The 17,219-nt window shown below is 42.4% G+C and overlaps 1 protein-coding gene across 1 annotated transcript in view; it reads right to left on the bottom strand.

Annotated features, from left to right (window-relative positions):
* Window positions 1–17,219, bottom strand: part of LOC129820879 (follistatin-related protein 4-like) — a 217,591-nt gene that overhangs the window by 9,235 nt on the left and 191,137 nt on the right. The window contains exons 8-14 of the mRNA XM_055877954.1: window positions 15,595–15,715; window positions 14,386–14,547; window positions 10,776–10,910; window positions 9,128–9,154; window positions 8,048–8,166; window positions 5,996–6,145; window positions 4,836–4,943 (exon numbers count right to left, since the gene is read on the bottom strand). Coding sequence (XP_055733929.1) covers window positions 4,836–4,943; window positions 5,996–6,145; window positions 8,048–8,166; window positions 9,128–9,154; window positions 10,776–10,910; window positions 14,386–14,547; window positions 15,595–15,715 — 822 coding nt within the window. The remainder of the gene's footprint in view (window positions 1–4,835; window positions 4,944–5,995; window positions 6,146–8,047; window positions 8,167–9,127; window positions 9,155–10,775; window positions 10,911–14,385; window positions 14,548–15,594; window positions 15,716–17,219) is intronic.

Here is a 17,219-nt window from a genome sequence, read left to right as displayed (position 1 = left end):
ATTGGCTAATGGTTGCTTGAGAAGATAGCAGCTTTATCTGTGTGTATCTCACAAGTCAAAGGCGGCCGTCTGACTCATCCATTTCTCATTGGACGATCTATCCATCCACTTTATTTGCCCCACCCACTATGTACAGTACATGACAAATGCTTCATCAGGTACCCTACGTTATCAGGTCACTGTCAAGGACTTGTGGGCTGTTTATGTAACCACTGCATAGCTCGGCTTGTTTAAGGAACCCCAGTAAATATTTCATGTAGAAGGTATTTGAATAAAAGGGAAAACGACTAAAGACACTAATCTGAAGTATGTGCCATCCCTACTGAAGCTCTAAAACCATCATTGTCAGTGGGGGACCTGCTTTTGTATTTTGCAGTCTTCCTATGAGCGAACTATACTGACAATTTAAAAAAAACGTTTTAACGTAGCGCCCTTTGCCAGTGCAGTCAACAGAGCTACAGAGCCCCGGATGTAACAAAACAGAGGGGTTTTAGAGAGAAACCTTGTCAATAAAGAATGTCATTAGAAATGTTACATTGTTACAATGGTGAAGAGTTAATGAGATCCCACGTCATATAAGTCATGTCTAATTGGGAAGTTATGCTCTCACAGGCTCACATCATAGAAGTCATGTCTAATTAGGAAGGTATGCTCTCACAGGCTCAAATCATAGAAGTCATGTCTAATTGGGAAGTTATGCTCTCACAGGCTCACATCATAGAAGTCATGTCTAATTAGGAAGTTATGCTCTCACAGGCTCAAATCATAGAAGTCATGTCTAATTGGGAAGTAATGCTCTCACAGGCTCAGGATGCTCTAAACTTCACACCAGCACCCTGGCACATATTGGTCATATGCACCATGTTACTGTATTTTACCTCAGCTATTATTTTCTCTCCTGTATTACACCTATTGTACTTTAATACTGAAGGGAAATTGGTTTGTACTGACTGAGTACCTTTTATATTGAACTGTACTTGCTTCAAGGCAGACTGGTGGATCTCCAATGTTATTAAGAAATGCTTTATATATTCTATACTGTAGGTCCCCACTTTACAAGAATATTACACTGTTCTTACACTATATTATGAGGGTAAAGTAATGGGAAATTGTACTATAAATCCAAGTTTATACTAATATCCAACTCCTGAGATAGACCTGCGTCCTCTCCAGGGGGTGTACTTGTACATCAAGCTGCCTCAAACAGGAGATAGGATCGTACTTCTATGAGCCGTTCCGGCTCACACAAGCCAAGGCTCGTGCAAACCTACTTACTTACTGATATCCAACTAGCAGACCTCTACTGGCCAATTCCATTATCCAAGTATCTATTACAGTTGCATCTGTTGATCATGCTGAAGTTTCAACATATTCCAGCGTTTTGCCACTGTTATATGTTGTAAGCTCATGTCACCATGTTCCTAAACCCTAGTTTCATAGGTAATTATCTAATGATCCTGTAGCCAAATTTCAACATATATACTAAACAAAAATATAAATGCAAAATACAACAATTTCAACGATTTTACTGTGTTACAGTTCATATAAGGAAATCAGTCAATTGAAATAAATTAATTAGGCCTTAATCTATGGATTGCACATGACTGGGCAGGGGCACATCCAATCAGAATGAGTTCTTCTCAACAAAATGTCTTTATTACAGACAGAAATACTCTTCATTTTCATCAGCTGTCCAGGTAAATGGTCTCAGGTGATCCCACAGGTGAAGAAGCCGGATGTGGAGGTCCTGGGCTGGCGTGGTTACACGTGGTCTGTGGTTGTGAAGCCGGTTGGACATACTGCCAAATTCTCTAAAACGATGGTTGGAGGAGGCTTATGGTTGAGAAATTAACCTTAAATTCTCTGGCAACAGCTCAGGTGGACATTCCTTCAGTCAGAATGCCAATTGCACACTCCCTCAAAACTTGAGACATCTGTGGCATTGTCTTGAGTGGCAAAACTGCACATTTTAGAGTGGCCTTTTATTGTCCCCCAGTACAAGGTGCACCTGTGTAATGATCATGCTGTTTAATCAGCTTCTTGAGATGCCACACCTGTCAGGTGGATGGATTATCTTGCAAAGGAGAAATGTTTACTAACAAGGATGTAAACAAATTTGTGCACAACATTTGAGAGAAATAAGCTTTTTGTACATATGGAAAAATTCTGGGATCTTTTATTTCAGCTCATGAAACATGTTGCGTTTATATTTTTGTTCAGTATATATTGTAGCCTAGGACTTTATTTCCTGCAAAATCACACTCATCCCACTGTAAGCAAGCTTATAGCCTACTGCTGAAAGAGGAGGCAAAGAGGGGTGGGCTGATCAGCTGATCATAGCGAATGTAGATGATGTAAATCAGCTAGTTACCTATGCTGTTGAAACAATCTAACTAGTGTTAGTCTGTGGTTGGCGTTTGTTCGAGAAGGGTGCAGCTGCAGACCAATATGGCGACCGAAGTACGGGCGAGTGGGTGTGTCGAAGGGAAAGTAGTGGCCGTGAGGAAAGGAGTGGGTGTGTAGAAAGGAGTGGGTGTGTCAAAAGGAAAGTAGTGGGCGTGTGGAAATGAGTGGGTGTGTCGAAAGCTGTGGGTTAGACGGTTTTGACTGAGCTGTGTTTTTTTTCTTACTGCGCAATTACTGTACATTGAGTACCATGAGAGTTTGGACTTCTGTTTTGAAGCAAGAGGATGAGTCTGAGTCGTATTTCACTGTTGGTTCTACACAAATAATTGTACATTTCCAGATATAAAAGAGACTATTTAAAAAAATAATAATAATTAAGTACTGATGATGGGTGTAGTGTTGCTTGTATGCCCACGCTTACTGTGACTGCCACCCATGCCGTTGCCTGACAACAGTGCTTGGCAAACGGTGTTGTTGCCATTCATGCCCTCCCAATTGAGTAGTAGACTGCGTGTATGTATCAAGGTTACATCTAGATTGTGATCAATATGAGTTATTTCCTGTGTAGGCTGTTATCCTAATTGAAATAAAATCTTGGGAGGAGACAAATGACCGTGTTAGCTGCACAGTGGGAAGCCCATCGATACAACACTGATGCACTAGTCATTCGCACTGGCTTATCGATGCCGTGCATCCCAATCAGCCGTGCAAAACGGTCTCGATCGGCAACAAATCTGTCCACACTGGGCCTCAGCTACCCATACCTGGTTTGTTCTGCCGCTGACATCTACCTCGTAGGCCTACTAACAAACACTCAAATTGAAGCCTTTCCTGTGCCCGACAGTGAGGTGACACAGACAACTCAAAAGGGAGACACTAGCTACTACACTAACGTTTAGCACTGGTAGCTTCTGCCAGCAGGACGAGTGCAATATGTGCTCGCAAGGGGACATTTTCCAAGATACAGTTGTTTTGAAATGAGCTAGTTTGATGGGCAACTCATTTTTTTTTAAAACAAGAGAGAAAATACTTAAACTTAAAGACTTAACGTTAAATAAAAAATGTAATAATGAAAAAATGCCACCAATCTGAAAGGGGACTTTTCTCATAGGATGGAAAAAGAGCAGGTGCTCAGGCACTCTTAGATCTCTTTCGGTGCATCTGCTTGATTAGCGCACATTTCTCTCTCTGTGGTCCTCTGTAGCTTAGTTGGTTGACCGTGGTGCTTGTGATGCCAGGATAGTGGGTTTGATTCCTTGGACCACCCAGACTTAAGATGTGTGCACGCATGACTGTAAGCCGCTTTGGATAAAAGCATCTGCTAAATGACATATATTACTATACTACCTCTGCCTCAATTGCTGTCTCTGAATAGCCAGCATTGGCACGTGCATACGTACACAGTGAGACCCGTCTGACAGTTAGAAAGGCTGTCCCTCCCCTTTCAACATCCCTGCGCCTTCATTTGTTTGATCTAATAAATTGACCATCTCACTTGGATGTTTGCTTAGAGATATTGAGCTAGTAAAAAAAGGAGGTGTTTAAATGTTGAATTGGAGAACGGAGTACTGCCTGTGCTCAGGTCAATTACTTGCATTCCAAGTAATAATAATGACATTGTCAAGCCATTTATCTGCTGTGTGATCCATATGCCCCACAGTCAGTTATGCAGATTGCCTGAAATTGAATTTTGGACCGAATGATTCAAGCCTCATTTTGTAATTATTCATTACTATTGAGCGGCAACAGAACGCCAGGCGTGTTTGAGTAGTTCTGACAATTCACCCGGATGCTTATGCAGAGCCGTTTTGAGAATTTACAACACTTTGAAGAATGAACAGAAAATTCACTTTGTTTGAGATAGAAAAGTGCCTTCCAAAAGTGCCACACCTCCTCTTTATTTGAGACACATTGCGTCTCGGTTGGTAGTGAGAACATATTAAGATTTCACAATGAGCTCAATCTGACAAGTGCTCATAGCCTCTCCCTTGCTAATAAGGCTGTTAGCAAGGGAGAATATTGACTACTGACAGACAGAGCACCTCACAAGATTTTAATAGAATTCCAAAGGAAGAGCAAAACAACAATAAACACGTTGTGGCCATTTTGCAAAATGACAATGTGGTCCCTCAGCAGCTGTAGTAAGCTGTGATGCTGTCCTCGGTTACCTCAGCCCTATAAATACTATTTAGTATTTTATTAGTCCCCCCCCCCCCGGGCCTGTAATCATCCCTGAAGTCTCCAACACATCCTCTCCAAAGGGACTGGATCCCATGTCTACAGTGCCACAGCTGTAAATTGTAGTTTGCTGACTGGTAAACGTTAAATACGATTAAATACTCACACAAATAAAATACTTGCTCATACACACATGCACACAGACACACGAAAGGACAAACATACACAAGTGCACACCAATAACTCCTTACCTTTAAGGTTGGGTGGGACTTCTGCATGCTGCCCCAGCTTAGCACCCAGACCTGGTCATGTGACTTGTCATAGAGCAGCTTCACTGGGAAAGGATCTGTCTCTACCGTCTTGAGAGAGAGAGAGAGAGAGAGAGAGAGAGAGAGAGAGAGAGAGAGACACACACAGAAGCGTGATCTTTTTCACCTGTCCTTGTGATTGTTTCTACCCCCTCCAGGTGTCGCTTATTTCCCCTTGTGTATGTATCCCTGTGTTTCCCTGTCTCTTTGTGTCAGTTCGTCTTGTATGTTGAAGTAAACCAGCGTGTTTTTCCCCGTGCTCCTGCTTTTCTATTCTCTTCTAATAGTCCTCCCGACCCCCCCCCCCCCCCCCCTCCCTTCCCCATCCCCACCCCCAGTGAAGCGCGACAGAGGCATGTGTTCAGTAATGGGAAGCCAGCCTATTTATTTTCCACTGGTCAGCTATGTGTCAACAGCACTCCCACCCTGAGACCCTCAGAGGAGGGGGGACTCTGACGCTGCCACTCACATGTCAGAGAAGGGGAATGAGGGGGGAGGGGGGGGCAGAGTGCACCAAACAATGTGACATACAGGCAACTGACCGCTCGCCACATCCCCCCCGTATACTCCTAGTTTGTTACAGACACATCTCACCCACTATCAGCTCACTGTTCTTTTACAGCCATTTTTTTTTTTACAGCATTTCTCCAGCTAAAGTTATGTTTCATTTTTTATCATGCTCAGTATCTAACATCATGCAGTGTGGCAGTAAACGAAAATGACGTTCGTAACTGTGAGCTACATGTTGCTGTTGATGCGTCAACACACGAGCACAAGGAGGGTGTTCTTGCCGTCTCTTTTAAAAGCCTCCCAGAAACGTCTCCGTAAAGAGTGGAGACTGCTGAGATAGAGGGTGAGGTACAGTAGGCAGAGCGAGATGAAGGGAGAGAGGAACGGGATGATGCATTAGCCCCCTGCCCTCACACACACCAGTGAGGGTATGGCGAAGTGTGACAGAGCTTGGCGATTGGGAAACCACTAGCGTATCTGTTTTCAGCCCTCTTCTTTCCTTCTCTCTCTCTCTCTCTACCCATTGTACCCAAAAGCCTTGGGGGACCGCTCTCTAAACAGCTTATAGGAGAAGATTAATAATACCAACCAACCTGCACCACATTCTGGGCCTGGGTGTCGATGACCAGCAGGCGTTTCTGAAGGGGCTGGGTGACGTAGATGTACTTATCCCTCACACTGACCGCTGAGGACCACACACAGTGTTCCGGAGACACACCTTCACTTTTAGGGCACATCTCCTCCTGGAGAAAGAACGGCATGGAAGAAGAGAGAGAATTGAAGAATGAAAGATGGGAAGAAGGGAGGAAGCAGAAGAAGACGGTGATGAAGAAGAAGAAGAAGCGGCAGAATAGAAGGGAGAGTGGCGAATCCACAGTTAATGACATAGCTTCCACACACAGGATAGGGCCATCATATGCAGCAGAGAAAATGCTGTTTACAGCAGCAATGGACTAACACATGCCTTATTAAGTTTGTATTGATATGTAATACAATTACAGCAATCTGTACAACTTAAATCCCTTAGGAAAAACAAGCAACTTTTTCCAACTTAAGCCCATTACTTTGGGAGAGTGATGTTCTCTAGTACAGTATATTACAGACGTGCAGGGTTACTGTGAGCTATTGACTTGGGGTCTTTGACTAATGGACATTCGTAATCTCATAACATTTAGTGAACGGAGGGCACAGATATTGGCAATGAGTTGTAGTGGAGTGTGTGTGTGTGGGGGGGTGTACATCTGTACAGTGCATTCGGAAAGTATTCAGACCCCTTCCCTTTTTGCACATTTTGTTACGTAACATCCTTTAAATGTATTAAAATCCTTTCCCCCCTCAATCTACACACAATACCCCATAATGACAATGCGAAAAAAGGTTTTTAGAAAGTTTTGTCAATGTATTAAAATAAAAAACAGATACCTTATTTACATAAGTATTCAGACCCTTTGCTATGAGACTCGAAATTGAGCTCAGGTGCATCCTGTTTCCATTGATCATCCTTGAGATGTTTCTACAACTTGATTGGAGTCCACCTGTGGTAAATTCAATTAATTGGACATGATTTGGAAAGGCACAGAACTGTCTATATAAGGTCCCACAGTTGACAGTGCATGTCAGAGAAAAAACCAAGCCATAAGGTTGAAGGAATTGTCCGTAGAGCTCAGAGACAGGATTTTGTCGAGGCACAGATTTGGGGAAGGGTACCAAAACATTTCTGCAGCACTGAAGGTCCCCAAGAACACAGTGGCCTCCAACATTCTTAAATGGAAGAAGTGTGGAACCACCAAGACTCTTCCTAGAGCTGGCCGCTCTTTGCCTGAATGCTAAGCGTCAATTCTGGAGGAAACCTAGCACCATCCCTACGGTGAAGCATGGTGGTGGCAGCATTATGCTGTGGGAATGTTTTTCAGTGGCAGGGACTGGGAGACTAGTCAGGATCGAGGGAAAGATGAACGTAGCAAAGTACAGAGAGACCCTTGATGAAAACCACCTCCAGAGTGCTCAGGACCTCAGACTGGGACGAAGGTTCACCTTCCAGCAGTACAACGAACCTAAGCACACAGCCAAGACAATGCAGGAGTGGCTTCGGGACAAATCTTTGAATGTCCTTTGAGTGCCCAGCCAGAGCCCGGACTTGAACATGATCGAACATCTGACCTGAAAATAGCTGTGCATCAACGCTCCCCATCCAACCTGAGAGGATCTGCGGAGAAGAATGGGAGAAACTCCCCAAATACAGGTGTGCTAAGTTTGTAGCATCATACCCAAGAAGACTCCAGGCTGTATTCGCTGCCAAAGGTGCTACAACAAAGTACTGAGTAAAGGTTCTGATTACTTATGTAAATGTGATATTTCATTATTTATGCATTTATTTTTAAACCTGTTTTTGCTTTGTCATTATGGGGTATTGTGTGTAGATTGCTGAGGATTTCTATTTATTTAACACATTTTAGAATAAGGCTGTAACATAACAAAATGTGGAAAAAGTCAAGGGGTCTGAATACTTTCTGAATGAAATGTATATCTGTAAGAGTGAGGCTTATTCCCTCTGGATTAGTATATGTTTAATATCATCTCAAGTCATAAAAAGTCCACCAATACATGAATCATTATCCTCTAAAACATGTACAGTATGTACTCACATAGCTGGCCATGATCCTCTCGGTGCACTTTATGTGTCTGCGTATCTCACACTCGCTGGGCTGCAGCACCGTGATGCCCTCATCAGAAAACACATAGAACATGTTCCCTACGCTCAACCCTGGGGAGATAGGACATAACAATTGGTTCAGCTAACATTCAAGAGCCTACCAGAGCCTACAGACCCTGTTAGCAACACCTGAGCCGGTGAATGACTGGTGGTGTTGTCAGGCATTTTGACAGCACAGTCAGTCTCCGTAAACAGCATGTCTAGCGAGTGAATTGTGAGACTGTCTTCTCAAACTTGATAGCCGCTATGAGCGCGAGAACATTTTGCAGGCCAGTTACCTGACCCTAAACGACAGCTGTTAACTAGACAACTGCTATTCATGCTTTGGAAAAGCACATTGTGTGGGGATGGATGGCAGGTTACATCATACTGAATGACAAGGTGAAATCAACACCGTGAGTGCTGCTGACACAGTCGTGACGTGAAGGCCAGTGGTGCAGTCTGCATCGGGGGTGCAAAGGATTCAAACCGTGGGCCTCTCTCATGCTCTCTAATCAGCCCAAAGAGTTATTCTCTAACACACGTTTTGGTGTCACAACTAGATTATACTGTTCTGAGGAAGAGTTATGTGTGCTGAAGTGTTGAGGCAGGCCTGTAACAAAACTGTTTTAATTGTGTGTATATTTTCATGGTTAAGTCTTGTGAAATGATGTTTTCAGCAAGAACACATACACACCAATCATCATTCAGGATGATATAGTAAAATGATGGAAATTAGAAGTAAAGTTGCTAATTAGTGGTGTTTTACAAATTACGTTTTATTCTTGCGGATTTGTGTTCTACACAAGCATTTCGCTACACCCACAATAACATCTGCTAAACATATGTATGTGACAAATACAATTTGATTTGACATATACTGCATATAATGAACCTACTCACCCTACAAAACATAGGCATTCAGAAGAATGTTGGTCAATTATAGAGAATGTTGGTCAATTATAGAAGTTAATTTAAAAGAACAGAAAATAAGACATGGTGAAAAGTGTTATACAACAGTAGATTTTAGTACCTTCCTCCCGCCACAGTATGTTTGCCACTGCAGCATCAGCATCCGAATGACAGAAGAGAGGGAAAGAGGGAGACAGAGGAGAGAGAGAGAGAGAGAGAGAGAGCGCATGTCATATCAAGTAATTTCAGAAAAAGTGGGACAGAAACACATTTAGCAAGAGTATTTTATATTTTAATTGCATTTGAGGTCTATCTAAACCCAAAGGCTGTAAAAATGTTTTATATATATATATATATATACACTGTACATACAGATCCCATACAATAAATCAGATACAGAGCATTATAATTTATTTGTTATAACTTCTGTTTCTGACACTTTCTACCAGAGGTGTGGACTCGAGTCACATGACCTGGACTCGAGTCAGAATCGAGTCCAAATATGATGACTTGCAACTCGACTTTGACACCAATGACTCGTGACTTAACTTGGACTTGAGCCTTTTGACTCGAACTGACTTGATACCCTCCCCAAGCCCAAATGTAAAAAATTGTGCAGCGCATCAACTCTTCATTTAACGGATTACAGTTTGAATCGGACAGCAGCCAATCAAATTGTGCCAGCTGAGAAAAAGTTGCGCTTGGCAGTGCAGAGGAACTTCGGTGGGTGAATTCAGACGGAGCCCTTGGAAAGATGATACCCCAAATTATTATTTTCGGATATAAAGACTATGATGTAGTCAACAAAAAACGGATTGCAACTTGCAAAACATGAAGAAAATTACAGATGGAGGCACAACAACTTCCAACTTTGTTCGACATTTGAAGCTGCAAAAAGAACGGTAAATTGTGGCTAATATAGCCGACAGCTATATATAAATTTGCTAGTGTAGCATGTAGGCTAACGTAACGTTAAATCAATGACCCTCCACACAGTCAGTCAGTGCGGGAACGTGATCATTACACCCAAGATTGGGCTACAACTGGCTAGGCAGTTGATAACCTAAATCCTGCCTGATGTTACTGCTGTTCCTAAAACCATTGACATACGTTAGCCTACTGTAACCACACACAATGAGGGTGTGTGTGTGTGTGTAAGGTTGGGCGATGGCTACCCATGGCTACCCATGTATTTCCATGGAAATATAAAGTTTATTTGGAAAGTAAAAAATATATATATTTTTTAAAAGCATTCATGATTTGTGTAAATGTAATATACTAACTATTACTCTTGTTTAAAATATGAAATAGTATTACATTTGGTGAAGAGCACATTATGACTTGTTTAGGACTCAAAACTCAAAGCTTAGGACTTGAGATTTGTTGGTCTTGACTTGAGACTTGACTCGGACTTTAATTTTTATTTTATTTATTTCACCTTTATTTAACCAGGTAGGCCAGTTGAGAACAAGTTCTCATTTACAAATGCGACCTGGCCAAGATAAAGCAAATCAGTGTGACACAAAGAACAACAGAGTTGCCTGTCTTGACTTGGGACTTGACTTGGGACTTGAGTGCTAAGACTTGAGACTTACTTGTGACTTGTAAAACAATGACTTGGTCCCACCTCTGCTTTCTACAGCTTAATATTTTCGTTCATTTCATGCAGATATTGCAACATGCTAAATTACTGTCTACATTTTCATTGCCAAAATTGGCTTTTGAAAATCCCAGAGGCATTTTTCCATGTTCTACTCTCAGCCACTTACGTGTCTTTCTGGCTGAGTCCTCCACAAACAGAGACGATATGTCCTCGTCCACCCCCACCTCGTTCTTAGCAATGCAGGTGTAGGCGCCTGTGTCCTCATAGCGTACACTGCCAATGTGGAGCTCGCTCCCATTCGCTGTGTTAGAGATGAGCAGAAAAGACAAGTGTTAGCTCAGCCCCACGTTTCTACACTGATACACATTTTCCATGGCTGTTTCATCCTCCCACCTAAAAAATGCACACCTAAAAATGTCCTTTTCTAAATGAATCAACAAAGATAATCTAAGTATCCACCTACCTGCGCACACACTTCTCACTAACAGAAGCCATTGACGCCAGAACCCTTTTGACGACGTCACAACAACACTTTATCAAAATATACTTTGACTGAATCGTCTCTGTTCTGTTCCCAGAGATCTAGAGTGTCAGTTGAAGGTGATGTCTCCCAGGACACAGTGAGTGCTATCATCAGAGGCATCCCTCTCTGACGGTATCACTAATGTGTGTGTGTGTGTGTGTTAGATGTATCAGGTAAAGGTGATGTATCCCAGGGCACAGTGCTAGCATGAGAGGCAGCAGAGGTATTCCTAGCTCTCTGACACTAGTACTCAGCCTTTTTTGGATTTACAGCATGCTCTCACACTCACATCCCTCCCTCCCTCCATCCTCACGCTGCTGCTGTTGCTGCATTGTTGCCTTGATCACAAGGCAATCTTCACAACACCGCAGAGGAGTGAAGGACGCCTGTGTCAGACAGCTGCTTTCGACACGCCGCGTCAAAGATCATGTGCCAGTCTCTCCCCTCATCTCTCCCTCTTGCTGTCCTTTTTGATCCCCCTCTCTTGAGCTCTCTCCATGTATCTCCTAAATGTGGAGTGGCAGTGTAGAAGCAGTGGAGAACTTCTCAGTGCTACAAAAGACCTGACTGAGCCATGGCCTGAGACTTAAACCCTGGACTAATGTAAACAAACAACTTCCACAGGACCCAATGCACAGATGATGCAATATACATTTATTGAACTAGGCAAGTCAGTTAAGAACAAATTCTTATTTTCAATGGTGGCCTAGGAACAGTGGGTTAACTGTCTTGTTCAGGGGCAGAACAGCAGATTTTCACCTTGTCAGCTCGGGGAATCGATCTCGCAACCTTTCGGTTACTAGTCCAACGCTCTAACCACTAGGCTACATGCCGCCCCCATTTAGAGCAATGTAGATAACAAAAGTTATACCACCTTATAAACAGTCCTTTTTGTTACACTATACCTCATGTTAGTGAAATGCACACTTAAATGGATGATGTTTTTACAGTAGTTTGTGTTCAAATTGACTTTTCTATCTAATCTTTAGGGAGGAGAAACATAATGATGTAAAGTGTGGGCCTCCCGACATTAAACACCAGACAGTGTCGTAATTGCCTATTATCCATAATTATGCCTTGATCAATTTTAATGCATAACCACTCAATTAATAATTTGCCTATAGTTAGACATTGATTTCTCACTTAAAATGTTGTTTTTGTGTTGAATTTATAACAAGGGAACAGAGATATTATACTGTGATTTCAGACTTGTAGAACTGTGTGGCACCAGGGGGTAAATGGAAGGTTTTAGTGAGGTGAAATGTTGAGAATGTGTCAGATAGAAATTAAATATACAGAGCTGATATATATATATCAATATTCCAAATGACAGAGGATGATGTTGGTTCTACATAATGCATTTCTATCTGATTTCAGCAGTGTTATGCCTTCCTAAATATCCCCCATGCAGCTGTCCATTCAGCACCATCAGTAACACTAAGCAGTCATGAACCTTGGAGAGCACCTATTCCTAACAGCTGAGCCTCTTGAACACTCCCATTGTAAATGAAGGGGATCCTGGCAGCATAGCTAGGCAGTTTACCGACAAAAGCTATGTAAAAAAATAAATAAACGTGTAATGGAAACAGCAGCTATAGGAGAAATGTTTTGTAAAGATCGACAACATTTTTATCAGTTCAGTTAGGGGTGGATTTTTCTTTTGTCTAATTTTCTTTATTGCGACAAATGACGGAAACAGTGCTTTTTGAATAAATGATGACTGCCGAATTATTTTGAAGGGACGTGAACCTCCACTCCACATTTGTTTCTAAATGCCTACTGCTCGTTAAATCTACTGTTCAACTATAATAAAAAATAAAATAAAAATCTTTGCAGAATCATTATCCTGACTTTCAACAATGGCTGAATTGCTTCGCCTTGCTTTTCTGGTTGACTGGATGCAAGTTTCACCATCCAATTATTGCAGATCTACAGGAGTGCACGGTTCACCATGGCACGGACCGTGGTGATACGTTGGCACATGAGAATATGGCAAATATCAGTCAAATCTTGCATTCTATCCATTTTGGCTTTTGCAGGCTACCTGATACATGAAACAGATTGGTGGGAGGGCATACAGTCTGTCGACAATTTATTCATGCAGAATTTACTTAAACTAATGAAGGAAACACTTCAACTTTTTATTTTTTTCTCAACTACATTTTCTTCAACTACACACATATAAGGGTCAGGGTGCCACTTGAGACTATAATTACCGTCATTTTTATTTGACATTCTAGATTTTTGGGATGTCATTAGCTCCAGCTGTTTTTATCGACACAAACGCACCGCAGCAGTCAATTGTCACATCTATTTTCTATGCAAACCTTCTAAATGTCAACAACAAAAAATCACTGGACAACATGGGAACATAGCTAGTGAGTACTGTAGCCTCACCTTTACATTGGCAAGAAAGATTGTGAGCTCTAACATTAGCCTCTGAGTTGGAAATCTATTCACTGAGGCAATGTTGAAAAATTCATGGCAAATGTGTAGAGTATCACTCTCTAAAACCACCATATTCTGTAGACTTTTGAGCACGCTGTTAAACCTTTTACTAGGTACAAGAGTATCATCAGATCTAACAATTAAATGAACATCCTAGAATCCAGCTCTAAACTGAGCTGTGAGAGTCGGCCAATCCGTGAAGCTGGAATGCAGGATGTTAATGTCTGTGTGAAGCTTTCAGAACCTCCCCTGTTTAAGCTGCATCTGAAGCCTGACAACAGGCTATTATCACAGGTAATGACCCACACGCAGCCTATAAACTGCCATCTAACGAGGGTTACTCCATAAAAGACGCTCACTTCTGTCCCCTCGGAAATTGAAACTTCCGTTTAACTTCCCCACATGGCTGGTTGCCGTAGGTTTCATGTTCACACATTGTTGTTCCATCTATTTCTTTAATCTTCTCGGAATGGATATTTACTCTTCTAAAATCAGTGGCCTAAAGCAATCAACCGACAAAACAACAATAGTCAAAACGGTCACCATAATCTTAAATTTGGCAACACAGAAAGGTGTGACACAGATTGGCACCTAGTATAGCAACACCTCCATGGTTCCCTGCATAATGGGGTGTCTGGTAAACAGCAGCTGCTATGACGGTAATAATAGTCTCAAGTGGCACCCTGACCCTTATATGTTACCTATGGGCCCTAGTCAAAAGTAGTTCTCTATATAGGCAATAGGGTGTCATTTGGGATGCACTCAGTCTTGCCAGTGTGGGCAGCGAGGCAGCCTGGTGCCTTACCGATGAGGGAGAGCTGCTTGGAGGGTCTAGGCTGCAGGTCCATGCCGTTCTTCAGCCACAGGATCTTAGGGTCTGGGATGCCGTCGGCGTGGCAGTGCAGGCTGGCAGACACACCAGGCTCCTGTGCCTGCGTCTCTGGGTAGACCAGGATCACTGGGGGAACTAGATACACAGAAACACGCACACATGCACAGACACACACGTGAAAAGAGAGAGGCATACTTACAAAGAAACATCGATAGGAGTGGCAGGATGGTATAGAAACACACGCACACCAGGCACATCGGGCACACCATGCAGAAAGGATTTATTTTCACACCAGTACACTGCATTAAAACAGAGTCCAGCATGAGACATGTTTATAAGAGGCATGTTTACATGTTTATAAGACCAAATAAGATCACAATTGAAATACAAGGTAATTGTCTTCCAAGATAACCTGCCTTCCAGGAAGAAAACTTTTCTTCAGCTGAAGCCAGGTCTTAGATGCAGCTGTATCGTTTTTCAATTAGCCTAAATCCTGCCGTACAACACAACACAATCACGCCTATTGTCCCTGTTAATTGAAAATCATTTCAGGCTATTTTTCTCTATTCATATCTGCGCATGCAATGAATCAAAGCTCTGAGAATGGCGATTATTATCTTTGATTTGATATGGTACAGACGGCTCTCCCGGTAATCACACGTCATCTCGGCGGGAAAAAAATACTTATGTAAATGAGTTTGTCGAGCAGTGTGCTTTGATAAATGTCTGCAGCATCTGCGCTGCTTGCTGCTGGCTAGTTGATGTACTGTAGCTAAAACGGTTTACATGCTCAGGGTGGTATCAATTGAGTATGGTGAATAGAACGCCATGGTTACAGGCTTCATTTGCTTTCTATGATAGAATGTTGGACATGTTGGAATCAATGCCATGTTTGGTGATGTGAACCCTGTTGCCCTCACTAGAGTCTGAGGCAGGGGTTTACCAGTCCTGACCCTGGAAGGCAACTCTAAAGGTCCCTCCTCCACAAGAGCATCTAACTTTATCAAAATATTTGTTGTCTATTCAAGCGACAACAAAAAAGGAACGTAACGTTGAACACAGCAGTGATCGCAAACTGCAACTACTACACGTTTAGTCAGCTCAACATTCTGGTGACCACGTGCCAAACTAAAATCTGACTATGAAAGGACAGTGAAATGTCAAGTATGTGCCATTACTAACCATTCACCTGCAGTACATGGGTCTGGTAGAGCTCTTCATATCCATACGCATGACAGCTGTAGTTCCCCATATGAATGGTTGTCACCTTGGTGATGTAGAGGGAGCCGTCATCGCCAAAGTCCTATAAGGAGAAGAGGGAGGTGGCAGTGGAGGATGGTGAGAAAGGGAATAAGGGAGGGGAGGGGGGAGTTGGGGACGGATGGAGGGAGGGGGGGGGGGGAAGGAAGGCACACAATGGGAGCATGGAGTGATGGGAAGCATATTAGACAATGAATCAACGTGGTCCCTGGGTGTTGGGAGGGGCGTGGGGATTTGAGCCCCGTCGTCACGCTCACTCAGTCTGATAAATAGGAAGGGTTAAAAATACAAAGAACATTAGTGTGATTAATGGAGCCAGTTGTTGTTTTTCCGGACGCACAACTCACCTGGGGTTTTAGCAGGGGCTTAGGGAGGATTAAGAAACTAAATAGTGGTGTCCCGTATGTGGCGTTACAGACTGTGTGCAAGGCTACCTACCTGGAAACACATCTCGCTCTGAACACAGACTAAATAAAGCCTTAGAGTTTCTTGCCACAAGCTATTGTCCCACAATGTGATTTTAGATAGAAAACATGGCTACTCTCTTAGCTAACGAGGTGTGAGTGGATGAGGACATATCATCTCTAGCGATGCTTTTAGGTGAGGAAAGGCAGAGGATATACTTAGGACGGACTTTACAGAACATAGCAGAACAGTAGAAACTGCTTTAGAAATGAAATACTCTATAGTACAAGTACCTGTAGATCACAGGAGGTTGGTGGCACCTTAATTGGGGAGGACGTACTCATGGAAAAAGCTGGAGTGGAATGGTGTCAAATACATCGAACACCTGGTTTCCATGTGTTTGATGCCATTCCATTTGCTCCGCCATTATTTATGAGCCGTCCTCCCCTCAGCAGTCTCCCTCTGTGAGGTAGATATTAAACAGTAAACATTTTTTTCTATAGTATGTAGCCCTATAGGGGATATACTTAAATGTGTAATGTTGATTCGCATTATGTTGTCCAGTACAGGTTTATTTGAGATGCTTTTAATTACCTGGACATGTGTGTACAGTATGTGGGGTGGACCTGAGACTATAAATGCAATACAATCCTCTCAAAGTTACATTAAACAAGAGATGCTGAACACCTTGTTCACACTGTCATTTGGGTCTCAAATGATGGACCTTGTAGAGGAAAATGTGTTATAATAAAAAAGAATGTAAAGATTTAATACAGTGGGCGGAATGGCTTTACACTTACACAGTTAATAAGTTCCGCCTTAGTTTGTAAAGAAGCAAAATATTGTCTGATAAATGTTTCCTTTTGCTTTGTCTTTGAAAGCTAAACCAACCCCGATGCTTCCTTCTATCTCCCCTCCCCCTTTATAATACACACTAATAGTTGTCTATTGTATCCATAATAGCGTTTGTGGATTTTTCACAGCATTCCCAAACGGGCGCGTTTGACATGCTAATTAACATATGTTATAGCATAATTGTTTGAATAGAGAAAACTCACTACTTAATTTCATTGCTGAATTATTCCCTTGTGTTTCAGTAAAGGTTGGTCTGTCTGGAACTACTGGAGGTGATGAGTGAAACA

The sequence above is a fragment of the Salvelinus fontinalis genome, chromosome 2 (assembly GCF_029448725.1).
Source record: "Salvelinus fontinalis isolate EN_2023a chromosome 2, ASM2944872v1, whole genome shotgun sequence".
NCBI lineage: Eukaryota > Metazoa > Chordata > Actinopteri > Salmoniformes > Salmonidae > Salvelinus > Salvelinus fontinalis.
This window is presented reverse-complemented; position numbering and strand designations above follow the sequence as displayed.